This window comes from Danio rerio, chromosome 12 (assembly GCF_052040795.2).
Source record: "Danio rerio strain M-AB ecotype USA chromosome 12, GRCz13ab, whole genome shotgun sequence".
Lineage (NCBI taxonomy): Eukaryota > Metazoa > Chordata > Actinopteri > Cypriniformes > Danionidae > Danio > Danio rerio.
Window position 1 is genome coordinate 23034688 of NC_141032.1, and position 22211 is coordinate 23056898.

Sequence of the window (22211 nt, forward strand, 5' to 3'; positions counted from 1 at the left end):
GGGTGCATTAAAAGTGATATTGTACATTAATATGATTCTTTTAAGTAATGTTAAGGATGTTTTTGTGTTTTTGTTCAACACAGTTGGATTTATTAGGTCAAAAATATAGTCATATAAATAAATATAAAATTGTAGTTTATTCCTGTAAAGGCTTTAGTGCCACATTATGATTAAAAAATGTGGGTTCACGCACGCTTTTAGTTGGTATCTTACTAGTGCTAAGTATCCCAGGGCTTGTGGAAAGCCTGAAACATTTTGTTTTTGTGTTTATTTTAAATATGGTGTAACATTATTAATGACCTTACTATGACTTTGTTAAATTAAATTATGAGCTTCTTGTAATTTAATAATTACCCTAAGCATTTGAGTGGTAGATAGTAGGTAGTGTTCACAAATGTACTTAAACATTACACTCAAGCCAGATAAACAGCTGTGGATTAAAACATACTGTATTAGTAATGCTCATGTACAGTTGAAGGCAAAACTAATAGAACATTTTTATTCTTTTCTTAAATATTTCCTGAATGATGTGTAACAGAACAAGGACAATTTCACAGTGGGAAGTCTTATTTTTTTAAATTTGACTGGAATAAAATTAGTTTTAAATGTTTTTAACCCAATTTAACATTAATATTAACAGCCCCCTTAAGAAATATATATTTTTTCAATTGGCTACAGAATAAACCACTGTTATCCAATCACTTGCCTAGCTAACTTTATAACCTAATTAAGTCTTTAAATTATTTGAATACTGCTATCTTGCAAAATACGTTTTCAGTCATTATGTACTGTCACCATGGCAAAAGCAAAATAAATGAGTTATTAGACAAAAGTCATTAAAACTAATATGGTAAAAAATGGTTAAAAAATCTCTCTGTTAAACAGTATTTGGGAAATATTTGTTTAAATAATTACAATTTCAGGTTGAATCATTTTGACTTCAACTGTTCATTAGATTCCAAAACCAAAAAGTATTCTAATTCCTTGACCTTGTTTATCTCTAGGTCACCAGAAAAAGCTGATGCTGGCAGTTAAGCGGCTCAGTGATGTACAGAAGGCCCGTAAGACCCAGGCCGAGGGTCAGGCATTGCTCCAGCACAGAAAAGCTCCTCCTGCCCTTGAGCTTGTGGCCATTGAGCATCACGACACCTCTGACTGCCCCTCATCACCCTTGTCACCAAAGATGCTCACCTTTCAGGACAGTGAGCTAAGCATGGAGCTGCAAAACGCCATGGCACGCAGCGGATACTCTGGAGGACAAGACGGTCTCAGCATGAGCGGAATAGCCATGCGTCTTAGTCAAGAAAGCATTGGGATACGATCAGGAGGGTCAGGACGCTCGCAAGAACGCCCGATGGCATCAGTGACCCCTCACAGCCGGTCACAAGAGAGCTTGGGTAGTTCAGACAGCAGTCCCAGCAAGGAACAATATGCCATAAGGGAATCTCAGGATAAAAGCCAAATATCACCTGTCAGAATGGCGCCAGTTTTGCCACTACAACCTCATCCAAACTCTTCCAGCAGCAGTCCGTCAAGAACCCCACCCATATTGACAGGTAAAACAACACGTTTCGCATATCCGCCAATTCACACCCAATCCAGACCAGTGGTTTCTCCATCTCGACCCAATCAAGGATCACCTCTCCAGAGGGGCTTTAGCTACCTGCAGCATCAAAACTGTGATGCTAACAAGCAAAAAAACACAGGTCCAGTCAGAGCCGCGCAGCCAAACCAAGAGACATCATGCTCCACTAAAAAGCGAACTCAGAGTCTTTCTCGCTACGCCATGTCAGATGGAGAGAATGAAGACGATGATGTCTCAGCTCCTACAATAACGTCTGCCAATGTGGCTTCTTACGCCACACTCACTCGCAAACCCGGCCGCAGTCAACCATCTTTCGCCTCCAGTGATCGCCATGTAGGCCGCAGTCATTCCTTTGCCATCCGTGCCAAGAGGAAAGGTCCACCGCCTCCCCCTCCAAAGCGGCTAAGCTCTGCCCAAAGTGGAGTAACTTCATGTGGGGTTGAAACAGAGAGTGCTGGAAGTGTCCGAAGCATTGCAGCTCGACTAGAGAGCAGTACAGGAAGCCCCAGCAAGACATGCAACAGCCCTGTTTTTAAAGCCATGTCTCCAGCTACTCCTCCAAAAAATACAGAGAACCGTAGGAGGACCACTAGCGACTGCTCCACATATGAAACGAAGCATGCAGATCAAAACGTTAGTCCTTTGAGGCACCAACAAGTTTCTGGTTCTTCGCAGGAGAGCATACCTTTTGCAGAGGAGGGCAAAGTTACTATTAAGCAACGGACCAAATTAGCATCCGCTAAGAGCGAGGCCGAGGCTGCTGTTGATATTCTGAAGCCGGCACAATCGATCAAATCATCCCTAGAGGTGCTTGAGTTTAACTTAAAGGAATCAGATACGGTCAAAAGGAGACATAAGCCAAAAGAGTTGCAGATGAAAGGTCAGGGCATCAGCGCACAAATAGGAAATGAGAGGGCCACAGAGACTGAGATGGTCTTGCAGTGCATGCAGAATGGCGGATTGAGGAAAAATCCTCTTAAATCTGGCCTCGCTCCCAAACCGGGCTCTCCGCATAAACCTCCAACCCCTTCTAAGCCCATACGCCATTCCGCTGCAGCCACCTCAGGTACTGCTATGACTTTTTGTATGTTGGAAAATTCATTCTTTAAAGAAATGCATCCAACTTTCATTTTAAAGAGTGTATGACAAATGACGTCTGATTTTTTTGAACTGCTTATTCATATGTGCTTACAACACACGTTTGGGTTCAGTGCAGTTTTTTTAAGCGTGCAAAACATACACAACATACAGTAAACACAAAACACACACACACACAAAAAACAATAGAACAATGTATAAAAAACAGTGATGAAATATAAAAAATATTTAGAATAATATAGATAGTATTTACACAGTATTTGCATTCATTGTCATAATAATTATAATATTAATAATAAAATAAATAATACTAATATATATATATATATATATAAAATACTAAAGTTATACTATGATAATACTAAAGTTGATTTTGTTGAAAATAATATTTTGTGATAAAATCAAATCACTTTTATTGTCACATCATCAGCGATAAGTGAAAAGCTTAGATGCTGTCAATATACAGAATGCAAAATACAACAACCTATTCCAAAAAACAAGATAATCAAAAACAGTACCCCATTAGCAATGTTGACATTAATTCATTTTCTTTTCGGCTTAGTGCCTTTATTAATCTGGGGTTGCCGCTGCAGAATGAATGGCCAACTTATCCAGCATACTTTTTACGCAGCGGATGCCCTTCTAGCTGCAACCTATCACTGGGAAACATCCATACACTCTCGTTCACACACATTGTGCTACCTGCATAAAAGACAATTAATACATGAAAGACAAGAAATGCATTAAGAAAAACAAATTACACACGTAGACACAGATAGACAAGTTTATAGTCGAAAAGGTGTAAACAGTTTGACTGTTGGTGGAAAATGATTGTAGGCAATAAGGTTTTAAGGAAAGATTGGTTAAAGTGCAGTGCATGCATGCTGTCGATGACGCAACAGGGATAATAATAATAATAGCAATGAAGGTTGATAATAATGTACAGGGTAATGTACAAAAAAAGTAATACACATATAGATTTAAAAATCATAGCATGTGTTAATCTGAAAATGAATGTTTAAATCACTGTATGCATTTTATTATTTTAATAATTAGCAGGCTGTCTGATGCCAAAAATATTTTAAGCTTACCAATTTGTAATGGTATGAGTACATTTAAATTAGTTTTGTTGAAGCCAGAAAAGCTTTAATTGATTTTTTATTTTTATTTTTTTTTTGCCTAACCATTTGATATGCTTATTTTTAATAAAAGATGTGTTTTTAGTTTATTATAGTGCATGTGACATTGTTTTTAAATGTTTAAAATATAAATATATTTATTTATTCATGTAGCGCCCTCTTCCTTTTTTATTTAATTAATCAGAACAGAACATTCTAAATTATAGTTTAGCGCCAAATACAAGCTCATAGAACGATACCAATTCAGATTATTAATAAACACAACCAATCTGGTACAAAATTACCTTTTCTAAATTTACTTAAACACAAAAAAGCATTAAATGCATACAAACGGAAAAAATATATCTATATATTTTTTAAATAAAGATTTTTGTTTTTCTCCTTTTGCAAACTCAACTAAACATCACTGTAAAACTATTCTGTAATGCTTACTGCTGTAAACTGTTTACTTGAATCAAATTAAATGTTCTAGTCATCTCAATATTTTTAGTCAGTTTGACTAATTAAAATTATTAATAAAATAAGTTGAAGTAAAATAAAAGCATTTGTTGTCTTGACTTTTTGTCATATGATTTTTACAGCACAACATTGCATTTAGCAAAGATTAAAAAAATAGTCCAAATAATATTAATAGATAAATAAATGCATTTACACTACTGGTCACACTTTTGGGGTCAGTTTGTTTTTTTATTATTAATTTTATTTAATATTTTAAACAAAATTATCCTATTTATCAAGGCGGCATTTATTAATTGTAAAAAAAAAGTTAAATTGTTAAATATTTATTAAATATTTATTTCTCATTGTATATATGTTTAAATATATTTTTTACTCCATTTATTATTACTTTTATTACTATTACCATTATTAATAATAATAATAATAATAACAACAGTAATAATTATTATTATTAGAGTGGTTTCTGAAGGATCATGTGACTCTAAAGACTGGAGTAATGAAGCTGAACATTCATCTTAAAAATCACTGGAATAAATTGTTAAATTAAATGATAAACTACAGTTTTTTATAGTACAATAACATTTCACAATTTCTCAATTTGTACTGTATTTTTTATTAAATAAATGCAGTATTGGTGAGCAGAAGACACTTATTTTAAAACCTTTAAAAATCCTACTGACCCCAAACTTTTGACTGGTAGTGAATGTAATATTTATTTATGTAAAAATATAATTATTTATTATTTCTATTTTTTTTCAGTTAGCAGAAACGATTAATAATTTTGGATGTGCATTCAGTATATAAGGGTTTTGACTGAATATTTCTTAGCCTGCATTTCAAAAACAAAACAAAATGAAAATACAGTACAGCAGACAACTAATTTTTAATTTAAAACCTTGGTTGCAGAAAACAAGGAATTTGTGATGGAACATCCAGATTTTTGTTTTGCAACATTTATTATCATTTTGAAACTCTAAAAGCCTCTTTTCACAGTGAAAAACTTCCACACTCCTGAAAGCTTGTATTCCCTCTAGCATAAACTTTCCTAAAGTGTATGTCATGTCATGGATAAATGCTGATAATATCAAGCATCCCTATTATGAATCATTCTGTTCTCATTTGACCATAACAACACTAACTGATGCCTCTCTATCAGAAAACTAGCCTCGAGCCTTCACAAATATATGCCTGTGATTTTAATTGTACCAAATGAACGTGTACAAAGTCTATTAGCAATGTTTGTGTTTCTACTAATTGTTTGTTCTCTTTCCTCTTTTCAATCTTCTTCAGGAGTGTCAATGAGTGTTGTCCAGAGCGTGGCGTTTGCTGTTTCTCCTCCATGCAGTCCTCTGGCTTGCTGTCCCCCAAATGCAACACCTCAAGGTCAGTCAGCGCTGACAGCTGAAGGCCAGAATGTGCTAGTTCACAAACGGCTTGAGCAAACCAGCACATCTCTACAAGCAGCGCTTCAAGTTGTGGAAAGGAAACTGGCTCAGGATGACCCAGCAAGCAGGTAAACTTTTTTGTGTGTGTGTGTATCTGTATCTCAATGTTACTTAGTAAAAGAAGCACTAAACAGCTTGAATCCTTAAGGGAAAATTCTCTATTTTGAAAAGACAGTCTTGCAGATGGTCCTATATAACTGGATGACCACTTGGGAGCCTGCTGGGAAATCTTGCATTGAGTAATTCAACCTAAAAGTAGTGTCTGCTTTTCCTTTGACTCTTTGATGGTTTGTCTGCAACGAAGACAGATTGTTGATATCCTTATTTCATGGATGGAGAACAGATGGTGTCTCATTTTGGACTTTCATTTGACTACTTTCCTGACAAATTCACTGTCAGCAGAGTTGCTGGTCAGTCTGTCAAACCTCGTTTTGCATTTTGAACAGATTTAGCTCATAGCGTAGCATATGCTAATCCTTAAAACCCCATCAGAGGTTTTTTATTTTGCATATATGGATGCTGTGAATCTAATCCTAACAGTCACGAGTTTTGAAACGGAGGACTGAATACTGCACTGTATTCACTGTATATTTTATTCTGATTATTAGTGTCATGATTTGACCATTTTCTCAATGCATTGAGCACAAATCCTGACAATGCGTTTTCTTTCAGTCAAGAATCAGTTTTAAAGAGTTCCCAAAGTCATTCTGAAAATCCTGAAGTGAAGGGGAAATGTATAAAATAGTTTTTTGAGACCAAGACAGCTCCTGAAAAGAAATAATATCCTTTTAAAAATGGAATATGGGATTTATTTTTGTTTTAAATAGTTTATCGATACATTTCCACAAAATTGTGGCTTATGTGGGTGAAAGTTTTCAACCATCTAACAAAAATGTTTTAAAGAGTTTCATTTTCAACTCGATTAAATTTTTTTGGTGATTGCACAAACTAGTTTAATGTTCTGAGAAAAGGCATTAAAATACTGTAAAAATATAGTCAAACCAGGCTCATTGGAAATACAGTTGAAGTCAGAACTATTAGCCCCCCTTTGATTTTTTTTTTAAATATTTAAAAATTTTATTTTTTAAAAATATTTCCCAAATGATGTTTAACAGAGCAAGGACATTTTCACAGTATGTCTGATAATAATTTTCCTTCTGGAGAAAGTCATATTGGTCTTATTTCGGCTTGAATAAAAGTTTTTATTGCTTTAAGGGTCAACAAGGTCAAAATTATGAGCCCCTTTAAGCTATTTTTTTTCGATAGTGTACAGAACAAACTATCGTTGTACAATAACTAATTACCCTAACCTGCCTAGTTCACCTAATTAACCTAGTTAAGCCTTTAAATGTCACTTTAAGCTGTATAGAAGTGTCTTGAAAAGTATCTAGTCAAATATTATTTACTGTCATCATGGCAAAAATAAAATAAAACAGTTATTAGAAATTTGTTATTAAAACTATTATGTTTAGAAATCTGTTAAAAATCTTCTCTCCGTTAAACAGAAATGGGGTGAAAAATAAACAGGAGGGCTTATAATTCTGACTTCAACTGTATTTCCAATGAGCCTGGTTTGACTATATTTTTACAGTATTTTAATGCCTTTTCTCAGAACATTAAACTAATTTGTGCAATCACCAAAAAAAAGTTAATCGAGTTGAAAATGAAACACTTTAAAACATTTTTGTTGGATGGTTGAAAACTTTCACAAACCCAGAGCAATAAATTTTACATTTTGGAAAAATGTAAACTGTATTGCTCTGGGTTTGTTTTATTGCATGTTTCAGTAACCACTAGAGCAGTGGTCCCCCGCATTATTATCACCGCGGACTGGCAACTGCTTGACATTTTTACCGTGGGTGGGGCGATGGGTAGATTTCTAGGCGACCATCAACTGTTTTCTCAGAGGATGAAAAGCTGACAAAATATTGCTGCAACTGATACAAGTTTTATTAATGGAGAAAATTAAAAAGCACTGCAGTGTTTGGGTGTTAGTCTACTAAAATATATTCCATACAAAGTACAGTATATAGCTGATCGACAAGTTCTTGTCATGTGGCTCAATACAAGCTCGCAGCATTTAGATGTTCTATTGGGTATGCCTGGGAGGCGTGAGCACATTTCAGCACTTGCATGTGTTGCTCCAAATAAACGCGCACAAGCCGTTCACCTCCAATGAAAAAAAAAAAAAAAGAACGTTCGGAAAAGACGTGATATGCAAACTGCCCCAAGGCCACCGTCATTTATGATTTCCATCAGTTGATCTTGTACAGACAAATGGGTTGTAAGGCAAAAATATATAATAATACAAGGCACACCACACTGCCTTTTTTGTTGACAATAGAAGTGCGGTGTGCTTTTTACAGCAGTTTTTTTGCGACAGACTGTGCCCGTCAAGAGGCGTTTTGCATTTAAAGCATTCAATTGGAAAAAATGCTGTTGCGTCGTCTCTAGAGAATGCTGTATACGTTTTTGCAAATCCAAAATATGTTACTTTAAAAGAACCACATGAAAATAATACTTTATTCATTAATAATATGTCTCTTTAATAATGTCGATAATTAGTGTGAAAGGGAACAAACTTGTTTGGTGTCTGCGCACTGGCAGTATGCATACTGCCCTGTAACTTTAATTTTACCTAGAAACTGTAGTCAAGCATATGTTGATGTATGATTTTGTGTTTTCATGGAAATGTAGACACCAATTTCTAATTACAATCCAAATGAACGTTTTTCTATTTTATCTGTTAAAAAATCATTTTCTGAAAAAATGTCTGTGATTTCAACAGTAAGCTAACTGTCAAATGTTACAATAAACACCTGTAATCTGTTTTATTGATAAATAGTAAATAACCATGAATTCAATTACTATTGTTAATATTTTTATGGTTTCTTTATTGGGTTCATATATATATATATATATATGTCATACTTTAAAAGATTGTTATATGACAAAAAAATGTATGAAATATTGTAATATTTAAAAAATTTATTCACATTCCTAGTGTATTTTTAATGGTGAAATTTCAGCAGCCACAGCTGTCACTTTTTACAGTAAATTTAATGGATTTTCTTTGTGTGTTTTTTTACTTTTAAAGTATTAAAAAACTAAATAAAAAAGAAGTTTTTAATCTGTAATCATAATTAGTGATGTGCCAATAAAACATTTTTAAAAGTATCTCAAAATCTGTTGTAAGACTTAACATTGTGATCATTGATAAAGAAAAAAAGCATTTATTTGAGACCAAATTTCTATTTGTAAAATGACAATTAACCTATTTAATGCATTCATGCAACAAAAATCATGCTAAATTATTTATTAAAATGTATCTAAAACGGTATCTAATGTAATGTATCAAGTACATTACACCTGTTGTCCCACACTATATTACCAACGGTCATATGTATGTAATGTGTTTATGTAAGCTTGTCTGTACACTACCAGTCAAAAGTTTGGGGTCGTTTTTTCATGTTTTTGTTCATGTCAAAAGCATTGTTAAATATTTATTTATTAAATATGTATTTATTACTTATTGTATGTATTTTCAAATGAATTTATTAGTCCAGTCATTCTTGCTTTTATTATTTATTACCATTAATAATATTAACATTAATAATAATAACTAATAATTAATATTAGAGTGATTTCTGAAGGGTCATGTGACTCTGAAGACTGGAGTAATGAAGCTGAAAACTCATCTTTAAAATCACTGGAATAAATTGTTAAATTAAATGATAAACTATAGTACAAAAGCATTTCACAATTTGTACTGTATTTTTGATGAAATAAATGCAGCCTTGGTGAGCAGAAGACGCTTATTTTGAAACATTTAAAAATCCTTCTGACCCCAAACTTTTGTCTGGTAGTTTAGATACAGTACATTTGATAAAAAATATGAATGTTTTTCTATCACAGGTCATGGGCATTCCCACTGTACATCCACATTGCATTAAACTTGACTAACCTATTATCCTTTCACAATGACAGTCTTCACATTATTCCTGCTCTTCTTTCTCTCAGGGGCATTAACACAGTGAAGTCAGCGGGGAATATTCTTGATGATATAGGGAACATGTTCGATGATCTCGCTGACCAGCTGGATGCCATGTTGGATTGACCTCCTGTAATTCCTCAAAGCATTGCGCGGGGCCTTCACATGGAAACTTCTAGATGCTTTAAACACTCACTCTTCATATTCTGTTTACATCATTCTTCAGAAATGAATCAGACGAATCAATTACCTGCAATGAATATTGATGCCTCAGAACTCCTGTGGATGTTCACAAAACTTTTACTTCTTACCACACTGTTTCTGCGTCTTTATCTTGCTCTTGACAGAAAGGATTGCAGAATGTAAGCACTTACTTTTCAGATCTTCTGGAATTTCCTGTTGTGCTCAGATCAAGCCTCGCAGTTGGCCTCCAGCAGATGGATATACGGTGTGAAATCGGTGTGCTCTGAGATTCACCGTTCCTCACTTTTGTTTTCCGCGTCCTTAATTCTCTGTTCAAGCTAAGCAATAACACAGCTGATCAAAAACAACAAAAAACTGTTCATTATTTGTGGAATGACCCAAAACCTCATGGACCAAGTACGTTTGACTGAACTCTACATTCATCGACTGAAAAGGTCCATGTCCTGCCAACAGATTCAGTGCTGTACAGTATTGTTGCACTGTATATTTTGCATTTCAAAGGTTGCATAATTCAACAAGAGCTTAACGTGTCAAGAAAAGTATTATTTTTCTTGACATATTAATAGAGGAATAGTATATTTTGATGAGCGGTCTGTTTTGGAAAAGAAATAACATTGTATGGATTACATCTATTATATATTTTTGTATCAAAATGATAACTTATTTGATTTGGTTCAGGTTAAAAAGGGACAATCGCTCTTTGTGAATGCTGTCGTTCTAGATGAAACCAGGCAAACAAAAATAGAAACTGTTGCAAAGCATTATATTTTTAAGCTTAACTGACCAAAGGGAACTATCATTTTAATAAGTCCTTGTGGTTTAAACCAGTGCCAGTTCTTGATGTCTGGGGGCTCTATGGAAAACTTTTTCAGTGCATTAATCTAATTTAATCTTCTGCTCACCAATGCTGCGTTTATTTCATCAAAAATACAGAACAAATTGTGAAATGTTATTGTACTATAAAATAACTGTTCAACAGTAGTTTATCATTTCATTTAATCTTCATTCCAGTGATTTTAAAGATGAATTTTCAGCTTCATTACTCCAGTAATAATTTAATTTGAAACTACATAAAATAAGAAAGCAGTTATTTAAATGTAATAAATATTTAACAATTTAACTTTTTTTTTTCTTCATTTAATAAATGCCGTCTTGATGAACAGAATAATTTTCTTAAAAAAAAAAAAAAAAACTTTTCGCAAACAAACAAAGCACATCTATCATTCATTCATTTTCTTGTCGGCTTAGTCCCTTTATTAATCCGGGGTCGCCACAGCTGAATGAACCACCCACTTATCCAGCAAGTTTTTACGCAGCAGATGCCCTTCCAGCCGCAACCCATCACTGGGAAACATCCACACACACATTCACACACACACACACGCACACACTCATACACTACGGACAATTTAGCCTACCCAATTCACCTATACTGTACCGCATGTCTTTGGACTGTGGGGGAAACCGGAGCACCCGGAATGCACCCGAAAAGGCACTTTGCACCCGCGAAGGCAGGGAGAACATGCAAACTCCACACAGAAACGCCAACTGAGCTGAGGTTCATACCAGCGACCCAGGTACCTTCTTGCTGTGAGGCGACAGCACTACCTACTGCGCCACTGCCTCGCCGCACACCTATCATAAGATCCCATAACACTGCATTAATTGACAAGTTGCCTATTATATCCTTTATTAAGAGAAAGAGCACATTGCTTTAAAACAGGGGTATGGAACTTATGGCTCGGGAGCTACATAAGGCTCTTTGACCAAACATGTGGCTCTCCAGCTGTCTTTCTTTGATAATATTTTAAAGTTTAAAATGTATAACTGTCATCAGAAATCTGTTTTTTAATGAAAATACAATTACAATTATCTTTTAGTGTATTTTTTTTTACAGCAAAATAAATGAGAAAAGAGCCGTTTCAACCATTTTGGATTTGTGGCGCTTTGGATTAACTTGAATCATGACAACAATAAAGGGCAAGCAACTTACATTTCTACAGTAACTCTGTGCACGTAAATTCAAACAACGTTCATGAGTGACGATGGCGAAAACAAGAAAATTCTATGAATTGTCCTTTTTTCACATGCATTGTAATGCATCATATTTGTTTATTTTTGAGTTGTGCATGGACATGAGGAAAGGTTTTTTTAAGCCTGTATTATATATATAATATACATTATTTTATTTATTTTTTTATTTTTTTGCTGGAAAAAGGTTCCCGACCCCTGCTTCAAAGTAAAGATTTAGAATGTGGCATTGTGTCACCGGAAGCCCAAATCAAAATCTTCTCTGAAATGCACATTTGAAATGAAATAATCTTTGAGAACAACAGGGCCCCCTGGTTGTTTGGAGGTCCTATGCAACTAGTGTACTTTGCATACAATGAGAACTGGTGCTGGTTACCACACAGAGGATTCATAGAATCCAAAAAAGAAAAAAAAAACTATGGATGACTTAATACTCCAGTACATTGGATAGGCACTTTTACCATGGGAAAAGTAAGATTTATTAATAGCAGTGACGTTTAAACAGTCACAGTTCTAATCAGACAGTTTGGTAATACGGACACACCACTTGAGCATTCATTTCCCTTCTATGACTCTTGTGCACTTTTCTCCACATGTGTGTACTTTATGTACTCGGTACCTGTTAATGTATACATGTATTGCTGCATGTACTGTACACTGGCAACACAACCAGTACTTGACTGAAAGAGACTTTCTCTAACTGTTATATATGAGTGTGTATATATATATATATATATATATATATATATATATATATATATATATATATATATATATGTATATATGTATATGTATGTGTGTATATATATATATATATATATATATATATATATATATATATATATATATATATATATATATATATATATATATATATATGTGTGTGTGTGTGTGTATGTGTATATAATAATTGTGACAAGACAGATCATCCTGTTCTTGCATGCTTTTTTCTAAGCAGGTTTTGTATTATGTGGCATAATAGCATTTTAATGGAGCGCTGGTGCTACAGTATCATTGAAATCAGCACTGTGTACTTTATTTCCCAAGTTCATTCCTTATCGCAGTGCTTTTTGTGGCATTGTCAACATTTTAAAGACATGGTCTGCTGCTTTGCCTGAGCACGACCACCAGTACTATACAAGAAATGAAAAAAAAAAGGCCTCGAATTGATCTATTTGAACTACTTGAAGTATTATGTTTAATAAATGATAAAGCATCAAGAGATCAGTTCTTGAATTGTGTGACTGCTGTCATAACTTTTGGTTTGTAAAACCAGAAACTGTGCCATCCAACTTATGGGGTAGAAATGATTTTTGGTTTTATTGTAAAGACAGACACCAGAAACAGTGGTGGGGGGGAAGTGTACATTAATGGAGAAACACTAGAAAGGGAGAAATGTGCCGGAAAAGAAGGAAGCATTTAGCTGTTGATCCAGCTTTCCTGACATTTGGTGTAATCGCAGATCTCATCTGGTTTGAACCACAGGTTGATCTCAGTGTTGGCACTTTCCACAGAATCACTGCCGTGAATAATGTTCCTGAAGAGAAAGCATTTGAAATATTAGCAAAAAAAGTAATGAAAATGAAATTGCTAAACAAAATAGGCTGTAAATTAAAAACAAAACGTTGATGGCACATTTTGTCACAACATTTTTAATATGTTAAAAGCTGGCCTGTTATGCTTTCTCATTTTTTGAATGTTGTATATGTGGCATAAAAAACCTAAGATATTAGAAAGATCAAAGATTACGCCAAAAGGAGATAAATTGTTTGTTTGTTTGTTTGTTATTTAAATCTCTTTTTTTTAAAAGCTACAACAAATGTCTCATTTAGCCGATTATGGAAATGTGAATGGTTGGGAGGGGCAAAAACTTTAATAACTCAGGCATGTCTTGCTATATACGTGCATGCCTAAAATGTTTCTCCATTTGATATTATTAGGAATGAATTGATATTTCGATGATAAAATATTTGTAAGATTTGTATTTCTTAATGGTAATATTGTTTGACTAATGATGACTAAGGGGTTGCAGTGGAGAGATTAGAGCAAGCGGCAACATCCCGCTCTCCCTCATGAAGCGAATACAGAAGTAACTGAAACTGCAATTCATCAAAATTCCGCCAGGCCTGGCTCCAAAAAAAGAAATGAAATGATATACTTGTATACCATCTCTATAAATGTATTTGTTTTATGTAAGATCATTTATCATTTATATTTTTCTTTAGACCTGTAATGTACTTCAGAATCTGACAGATTAATTAGCTGTAGGCTCTGGAACAGTCGTCTAAAATGTTGTCATACAGTGTTATGCCTGAATTTTATAAAAAGCCTTGCATTTACTAACACAGACTGTACTTGAAGTGTTTGAAAGTAATTTGTGTTTTCCTCCTGTAGAAAAGCATCACAAGAACAATGTTTAGTGGCTCAATCTATTACAACAGTGTTTTAAAAGACTAAACACATGTGGTCAGAACGAGTCGCAGGTAATGAAGTATTAAGTATTTCTCCAAAAGAAAGGCCTGTCTAAGCAACATGCTAGCAGGCGTCTGTAGCTCCGCTCACACTCTGCCTCTTTGCCCTTTTTTGGTTACCCCTGTTCGGCGTGATGATGCGCGACCAAAATAGTGACAGTTGGCCACGCCTATTTGCTCTCTTCAGAAACCTATGGGTGACGTCACAAACACTATCTTTAATAGTCTATGGATTAGAGCTGCTGGATTTACAACATGAAAACACCTCAACCTCCCCCAAACTCCATGAAAGTAAGTGACTTTATTGTGTGTTAAAACGTTTTATCAAAATGTTATAGTTAGCTAAACAGTGTGTATCTGTTGTTAATAACACACACTGTCAGATTACATGTAAAATGATTAGCATAGATCCATGGACATCATTGTATATTTTACTAAGCATAAATGTTTTGGTTTGCTGTATTCATGTATTAAATTGTCTTCAACCCAAAACAAATGTTATACAGCATATGACAGTTATCCAATCACAACACATTTAGTTTTTAAGAAAGCATGTCTTCATCAAACCTGGATCAAATCAAGCCTGTTTTTACCAGGCTGGGGAGAAAGGTATTGTAAAAGAGTCCTTTAAAGGACTGTAAAGAACTCCTTTAAAGATATATCATGTGTAAATTCACCAGGTGACATTATGGCAGAACATTTTCTCCTTAAAACTGCAGTGTTTTAAAGACATACATTTCTATTATCTTTCTATTATCAAGCATTATATTATCTTTAATCTAAACACAGGGCTCTTGCATCTTTTCCAAAGTCAAATTTAGGTCCAAATTTTAAACTTTTCCTACACTATACAAGTGTGGAAAATTATATAATTACATACATATATACAAACTCACCAGCCACTTTATTAGATACACCTGTCCAACTGCTCGATAATGCTAATTTCTAGTCAGCCAATAATATGCAAACAACTCGATGCATTTAGGCATGTAGACATGGTTAAGACGATCTTCTGCAGTTCAAACAAAGCATCAGAATGGGGAAGGACGATGATTTCTCTGGGGTTTACAGAGAATGGTCTGAACGAGAGAAAATATCCAGTGAGCGGCTGTTCTGTCTTGTTGATGCCAGAGGTCAAAGCAGAATGGCCAGACTGGTTGGAGCTGATAGAAAGGCAACAGTAACTCAAATAACCACTCTTTACAATCGAGGTATGCAGAAGAGCATCTCTGAATGCACAACACATCCAACCTTGTGGCAGATGGGCTACAGCAGCAGAAGACCACACCGGGTGCCACTCCTGCCAGCTAAGAACAGAAAGCTGATCTACAATTCACACAGGCTCATTACAATTGGACAATAGAAGATTGGAAAAAACATTGCCTGGTCTGATGGTTCTCGATTTCTGCTGTGACATTTGGTTGGTAGGGTCAGAATTTGGAAAATCTGAAGACAAAAGGGGGTCCAACACAGTACTAATAAGGTGCACCTAATAAAGTGTATACTGTACTTGATCACATTATATTAGATGCTATTTGTTAGAATATTCCATAGGATAGTATTTAAAGTAAAGTTTTTGTCCCAACCCTAACATTGAATAACAGACATTTACTCTCTTTATAACGATTTATTTTAATTCAATTCATCTTTATTTCTATGGCCCTTTTACAATGTAGATTGTGTAACAGCAGCTAACATAGAAGATCATAGAAAATTGAAACAGTGTCAGTGAAGTTTTCAGAGTTTAAGTTGAGTTCAGTGTGGTTAGAATTGAATTAAATAGTATTTAATGTTAAATAGAATGTTACATTTTATTTAAATAGTTAATTATTATTAACTATTTAGTTAGATTAACTGCCATGAATGCATAGCATTTACAAGTTTCATGCACTGTATTGAAATCCAAGCACTTTTCAAACCTTGAAAACACTCAATTCAAATTCAAGTATTTTCAAGGACTCCAAGCACCTGTTAGAAACAGAACTAATGTGTCCCAAAACCTTTTCTATCTTCATTTTTATTATGAAATTTTTTTGTTTTTGTAGAAAAAGGATGTCCAGATCCATGAACACCCTTTCTATGTATAATATTGCATGGTATAGTTGATCTTGATAAGTGTTAATAGTCACAATTGTAACTTCCTTCTACATGACAGCTTTGTTTGTAGTTTATCAAAGAATGTGACGGCGGTCAGAAATGTTGTGGAATGCATAAAATCAAATGATGACTTTGACACTCCTGAAATGATTTCAGTTTTGTGTGCCTCATATTTCAGACATTCAGAAAACAGTCTATGACTTGTCTGAGGCAAGCATTTATATAAAGTATTACTCCATTCACAGGTGCTGCAAGCTACAGTTTCACTATAGGAAAATGAGTCATTAAGGGGTTTTTGATCTATATACTTCAACTTGGAATTGTGTAGCATTTAATAATACAGTTTGATTGAATGAAACAGACAAGGTCTGAGCTAATTTGCATATATTACTGTAAATGAGGGACATTGGATTTAATCCTTAGGCCTTAAGTCACCTTAAGGCATGAAGAAACAGTATTCATTTTTAAAAGGTGTTTAACTATGTGATTTTGATCAGAGATGCATTTTCAAATTAGTGGGGGAACTTCAGTTGTTTTAAAAAAAAAAAATGTTTTTTAATTATTTAAACAAAAAAACTAATATTCTAAAACATAAGAATTTTAAATCACAGTATATATATATATATATATATATATATATATATATATATATATATATATATATATATATATATATATGTATATATATATATATATATATATATATATATATATATATATAAACTCATTTAGTACTATGACAGTAGCCTATAAATTCTCAGCATTGTTGCTCCAGCCTCTGACTCAGAAATCATTCTAATAAATAAAAATATTTTTATTACATGTATTTCTAAACCGAAACTAAAACCAAAGTTGTGCATGGTGATATTTGTACAAAATGTTTGTTTTTTTTTTGCCAGAATTCTAAATAAAGTTCAAAAGAATTCTGTTTGAAACCTTTACATCTTTTATAATATCGCAAATGCCTTTTACTATTTGTTTTAAACAATTTAAGTCCACAGTGATAATATTTGTTTTATAATAATAAAATAATAAAAAAATTCTGCGCCAACCTTTTGAACAATAGTGCAAAATATAGCCTATATTTTATTGAATCCTCAAAGACTGATTATTTTTATTGTACACATCAAATAACACCTAACATTTAGAAAGTAAAAACATGATTTTTCACTCTATTTACATAAATGATTAATATTTTTTATTTTGGTTTTCTTTTATATCTATCAGCTGTTTAAAAAAATATAATAATTATTTAGAATGCAGAATAAGATCTTACCGTCCAACTTGAACGCAAAAGTCACCTCGGATAGTCCCAGGCTTGGAGTCAATGGGATTAGTCTCGCCAAGCATTACTCTGCCAGTTTTTATAACATTAAAACCTTCCCACACCTAAAACATTTCAGAAAAATGATCACATATAAATTATAAAAGATCATTCATTTTATTTATATATATATATATATATATATATATATATATATATATATATATATATATATATATATATATATATAGGAATATATATAATGTTCTATTTACCATTGCAACCACAGGACCAGCAGACATATAACTGACAAGTCCAGGGAAAAAAGGCCGATCCTTCAGGTCACTGTAGTGCTGTCTAAGAAGATCCTCATCTGCCTGCAGGCAAAACCACAATTAAAAAAAAGTATTTAAATTATTAACGAAAACAAATGTATTGAATTAAATGGAAAAAAAAAGTTTTCATAATTCAACTTTGTGTGTGTGTGTGTGTGTGTGTGTGTGTGTGTGTGTGTGTGTGTGTGTGTGTGTGTGTGTGTGTGTGAATAAATCTTAATTTTCTTTGTAATTGGAAGGTCAATCTGGGATATATTTAGTGGGAAAACTGCAGACCACAAGCAACTACGATTAGAGTTGGTAATTGGTTTAACCATTAGAAGAGACAAGAGTGTGTCTGAGAGACAGTTTAAGTTTCCCTACACTAAAAATAGAGCTCTGCAAAGACTAGGGATTTTTTTTTTTTTTATCTTTTAGGTACTAAAAAAATAATTTAAAAGAATATATATATATATATATATATATATATATATATATATATATACATACACACACACACACACACACACACACAGACTAAAGAAGTAAATAAAATGCAGTTATAAAACATTTCATTTGACAGATACTTTAATTCAAAGCAACTTAGGAGGACAATAGGATAATGGAAGTAAAAAATTTGCTTTTTAAAGCAAATAAATGAATAAAAATATATAGTAAAAAAACAAATGAACAGCTTCCAAATTTTGTTATTCAAGTTTTTTTTTATTTATGGTTAGGAATTAATTTAATCTATTTATTATGAGATTTTGATCTCTGCTGTTGACTTTTGATGTTGAATCTTCAACTCTGCAGCTTGCAGTTTAAAAAGTGGCTTTTATTGACAATTTAGTATTTGAAACAATACAGAGATAATATATAGACAATGAAGTTATATTAAACTATGTGTTATATAATGACCAAGTTTTGTTTAGTAATTTACAACACCAGGCCAGACAATGTATCCATTTAAACTATCAAAAATGTCAATAAACATCACTTTCTCAAACTATTTAACTACAGAAGTTGTTAGAGGAAAGGTCAATGTCATATAGCCCAATTCAAGAGCATAAATAAATGAAAAAAGATGAATAACAAAATATGCAAAACTGTTAATATTATAAGTAGTAAAAACTGTAAGTAAATTAATGCAGTAAACAAATAATCAAATACAAAACACATACATAGACAGAGGGAGAGAGTTTCACTCCAGTCATTATAATACACATGCATATAAAAATATGATGAATATTCATTTCAGATGTACAGATTCATGTACATTTATACTGTAATTATTATTTTTAAACATTCATAAAATATTATTGACTATTAAACATATTTTCATGATTTTTTACCATATCTACAATTCTAATAAAAAAAGGTTACAGTTAGGCCTAATACAACTGATTTTTAAGTATTTAAAAAAAGTTTGCCACTTTTGCCGTATGTAATACATTCACGAAACGTTTATGTAACGCAATCTCTTAATGTCTGTGTCATCTGCAGTCTAACGTTACTTTGACGCACTGGTCATTGCGCTGTTTGACCTTTACAAGGAAATGTACAATAAGACTACACAGACTTTCGTCGAGGTTCAAGACAGTTAATTTAATTTACCTGGATTAACTTCATTGCCACTAACTTGAATCCTTTCTGTTCGAAGCGCTTGATGATTTCTCCGACGAGTCCCCTCTGCACCCCATCCGGCTTGATGGCGATGAAAGTGCGCTCTTCATTCCCAGACATTGGACTAAAATGGGAAATAAGCACAGGTAGAAAACAACATGAAACAACAGCTGCTCTGACAGAACTGCTTTTAAACTTACGCGGTTGTACATTTGTCCGGCTGGGCTGCAGGTGTGGTGGGGGGTCTGGGTGATGAAACCCCTGAGCCCATCCCTAATTACATCTCCTTTGCCAGTCCTGACCTGAGCTGCGGCTTTACTGATCACTGGCTGCCTAAAGCGTGACTGCTGATCTGATCTGATCGTGTCCTCGAGTTCTTGCCCTCAGCGCCTTATCTAATCATGTTTAAGTTTTGACTTAGCCAAATGTGATAGTCAAATTTATATTTAAGATCCACAACGAATACAAAGTTACATTACAGATACTATTTTCACCAAAATAACAAACTGGATTTAGTAGCATTTAAATAAACGAGTTCTTTGCAGGTATTTGGCAAACTGAGGCGATCCGACAAACAAGTACGTTATATGCGCTAATTTCATGACATTAAAGCGTTCTGCGCATGTGCGGTCTACTCGCTGTTTATAATTTACTTCAGCGTTGGTAAGTTGTTTGTCAGCACTATGAAATTACATTTAGATTTCTATTCAGTATTTCTATGCAGTTGTAAAAGACAGTGAGAGTATTTTCTTACATTGTTTGATGGCAGTCCAAGAGTCTGAAGTTGATTCCTCCCCCCACGCGCTTTCAGTAATCCACGATCATCTGCGGCGAGTGTTTTATAGGAGGGCGGAGACTGAGTACTGTTTGGCATTCAGTGATTTTTAATCCACTGGGATGGATCAAGTGTGGTGCACAAAACAATGGCTATGCTTCATAAAGTTAATGAATACATACAAAATAAATACATTTGGATATTGTATTATATTTAAATGTTTGTAAGTGATGATTATTCCTATAATAACTATGTAGCATATTATTATTATTATTTTAAAATGTTATTATTAGTTACACTTAAGGCGGTGCGTTGGTGCAGTGGGTAGCACTGTTGCCTCACAGCAAGAAGGTTGCTGGTTTGAGCCTCGGCTGAGTCAGTCGGCATTTCTGTGTGGAGTTAGCATGTTCCTCCCGTGTTGACGTGGGTTTCCTTCGGGTGCTCCGTTTCCCCCACAGTCCAAAGTAATGCACTAAAGGTGAACTGGGTAAACTAATTTGTCCGTAGTGTGTGTGCATGTATGTGTGTGTGTGTGTGTGTGTGTGTGTGTGTGTGTGTGTGTGTGTGTGTGTGTGTGTGTGTGTGTGTGTGAATGAATGAGTGTGTTTGGATGTTTCCCAGTACTGGACTGCGGCTGGAAGGTCATCCGCTGTGTAAAACGTATGCTGGATAAGTTGGTGGTTTATTCCGCTGTGAAGACCCCTGATTAAAAAAGGGACTAAGCCGAAAAAGAAAATGAATGAATGAATGAATAAATATATGAATAGTCACATTTATTGACATAATAATAATAATAATAGTTGTTGTTGTTAATAATAAATGTATTATTATAAAACGACCAAAATAATGATTAGTCTAGTGTTGTTGTTGTTATTATTATTATTATTATTATTATTATTATTATTATTATTATGTTTAGTGACTGATAATAACATTTAATATTTTTGAATAGTTTAAAACTTTAAAACATCAAAAATAAAAATAAATTGAAAAATAATAAGCTGTTAATATAGAGCCGTAATTTTAACAAAGTAATTTATATAAATAACAATTGTCTTGTTTTTTATTTTAAAAAGGTATATTTGTTATAGTACAAAGTCAAATAAAATAAAATAATAATACTAATAATGTTAATAACAATAATGTTAATCTTTATAAACAACTGTACTTTTTCATAGTAACAACAACAGCACAACAATATTAAGTAGTAATATACATGTGCTTGTAAACGTTTGTGTAATTATAGAACTTTTTGTGTATTGTTTTTATTCCATATCGCTCTTTATAAAAATACAGTATAAATACTCGCTTTTTTCATTTAGTGTCTGCTAAATGACTTAATGTAACTGTAAGCTTAATATAATTGTTCAGTCGTTCAATGAATGTATTCTGTTATGTCTATACTGTACATGTAGTCTCATGCGAGCACAGTTTTTAATGAAGCTTTAATGAGTTTCACTACATCCAGCATGTAATTGCATATGGAAATCCATCATTACGAAGAAGTGCATCCAAAGCAATTTATCCAGTGGGCAATGCCAGTTTATCATACACACACACACTGTACTGTACATGGCCATTATCTCCATCTGCACAACATATTTCCCTGGTGAAAATAAGACTAGATTTGGGACCCATTAGACCATCTGTACAGTTCAGAAACTTGCACTTAAATCTCTGCTCAGACTCAGATCATACTGTACTGTATATTGAGT

At 33.6% G+C, this 22211-nt stretch overlaps 2 protein-coding genes and 1 long non-coding RNA gene across 20 annotated transcripts in view; 2 read left to right on the forward strand and 1 right to left on the reverse strand.

The window, feature by feature from the left end:
* caskin2a (CASK interacting protein 2a) overlaps nt 1-11132 on the forward strand; it is an 85089-nt gene extending 73957 nt beyond the window's left edge. For all 14 annotated transcript variants that reach the window (XM_087276100.1, XM_087276104.1, XM_087276101.1 and 11 more), the window contains 3 exons: nt 1005-2651; nt 5572-5794; nt 9747-11132. In XM_087276100.1, coding sequence (XP_087132226.1) covers nt 1005-2651; nt 5572-5794; nt 9747-9843 — 1967 coding nt within the window. In that variant the 3' untranslated portion in view covers nt 9844-11132. The remainder of the gene's footprint in view (nt 1-1004; nt 2652-5571; nt 5795-9746) is intronic.
* A 2113-nt stretch (nt 11133-13245) lies between these two features.
* nme2a (NME/NM23 nucleoside diphosphate kinase 2a) lies at nt 13246-20555 on the reverse strand. Of its 5 annotated transcripts, XR_015503294.1 has the most exons (6): nt 20476-20533; nt 19713-19845; nt 18060-18161; nt 17626-17909; nt 15675-17044; nt 13246-15586 (listed from the first exon to the last, which is right to left on the reverse strand). XR_015503294.1 is itself a non-coding variant. In NM_199970.2 (5 exon segments), coding segments are annotated over 4 exon segments (462 nt in total). In that variant the 5' UTR covers nt 19842-19845; nt 20476-20555; the 3' UTR covers nt 13246-13371.
* LOC137496814 (uncharacterized) overlaps nt 19628-22211 on the forward strand; it is an 81250-nt gene continuing 78666 nt past the window's right edge. The window contains exon 1 of the long non-coding RNA XR_015504049.1: nt 19628-19867. This is a non-coding gene — a long non-coding RNA (uncharacterized LOC137496814). The remainder of the gene's footprint in view (nt 19868-22211) is intronic.

Excerpts from the sequence above, each read along its gene's own strand:
- nme2a (XM_087274707.1), bottom strand. The coding sequence starts at position 19,992 with ATGGGCTCAGGGGTTTCATCACCCAGACCCCCCACCACACCTGCAGCC. Across the intron at positions 18,162-19,712 it reads TGGCAATGAAGTTAATCCAG|GCAGATGAGGATCTTCTTAG; the intron begins GTAAATTAAATT and ends TTTTGCCTGCAG. Across the intron at positions 17,910-18,059 it reads CTGGTCCTGTGGTTGCAATG|GTGTGGGAAGGTTTTAATGT; the intron begins GTAAATAGAACA and ends GAAATGTTTTAG.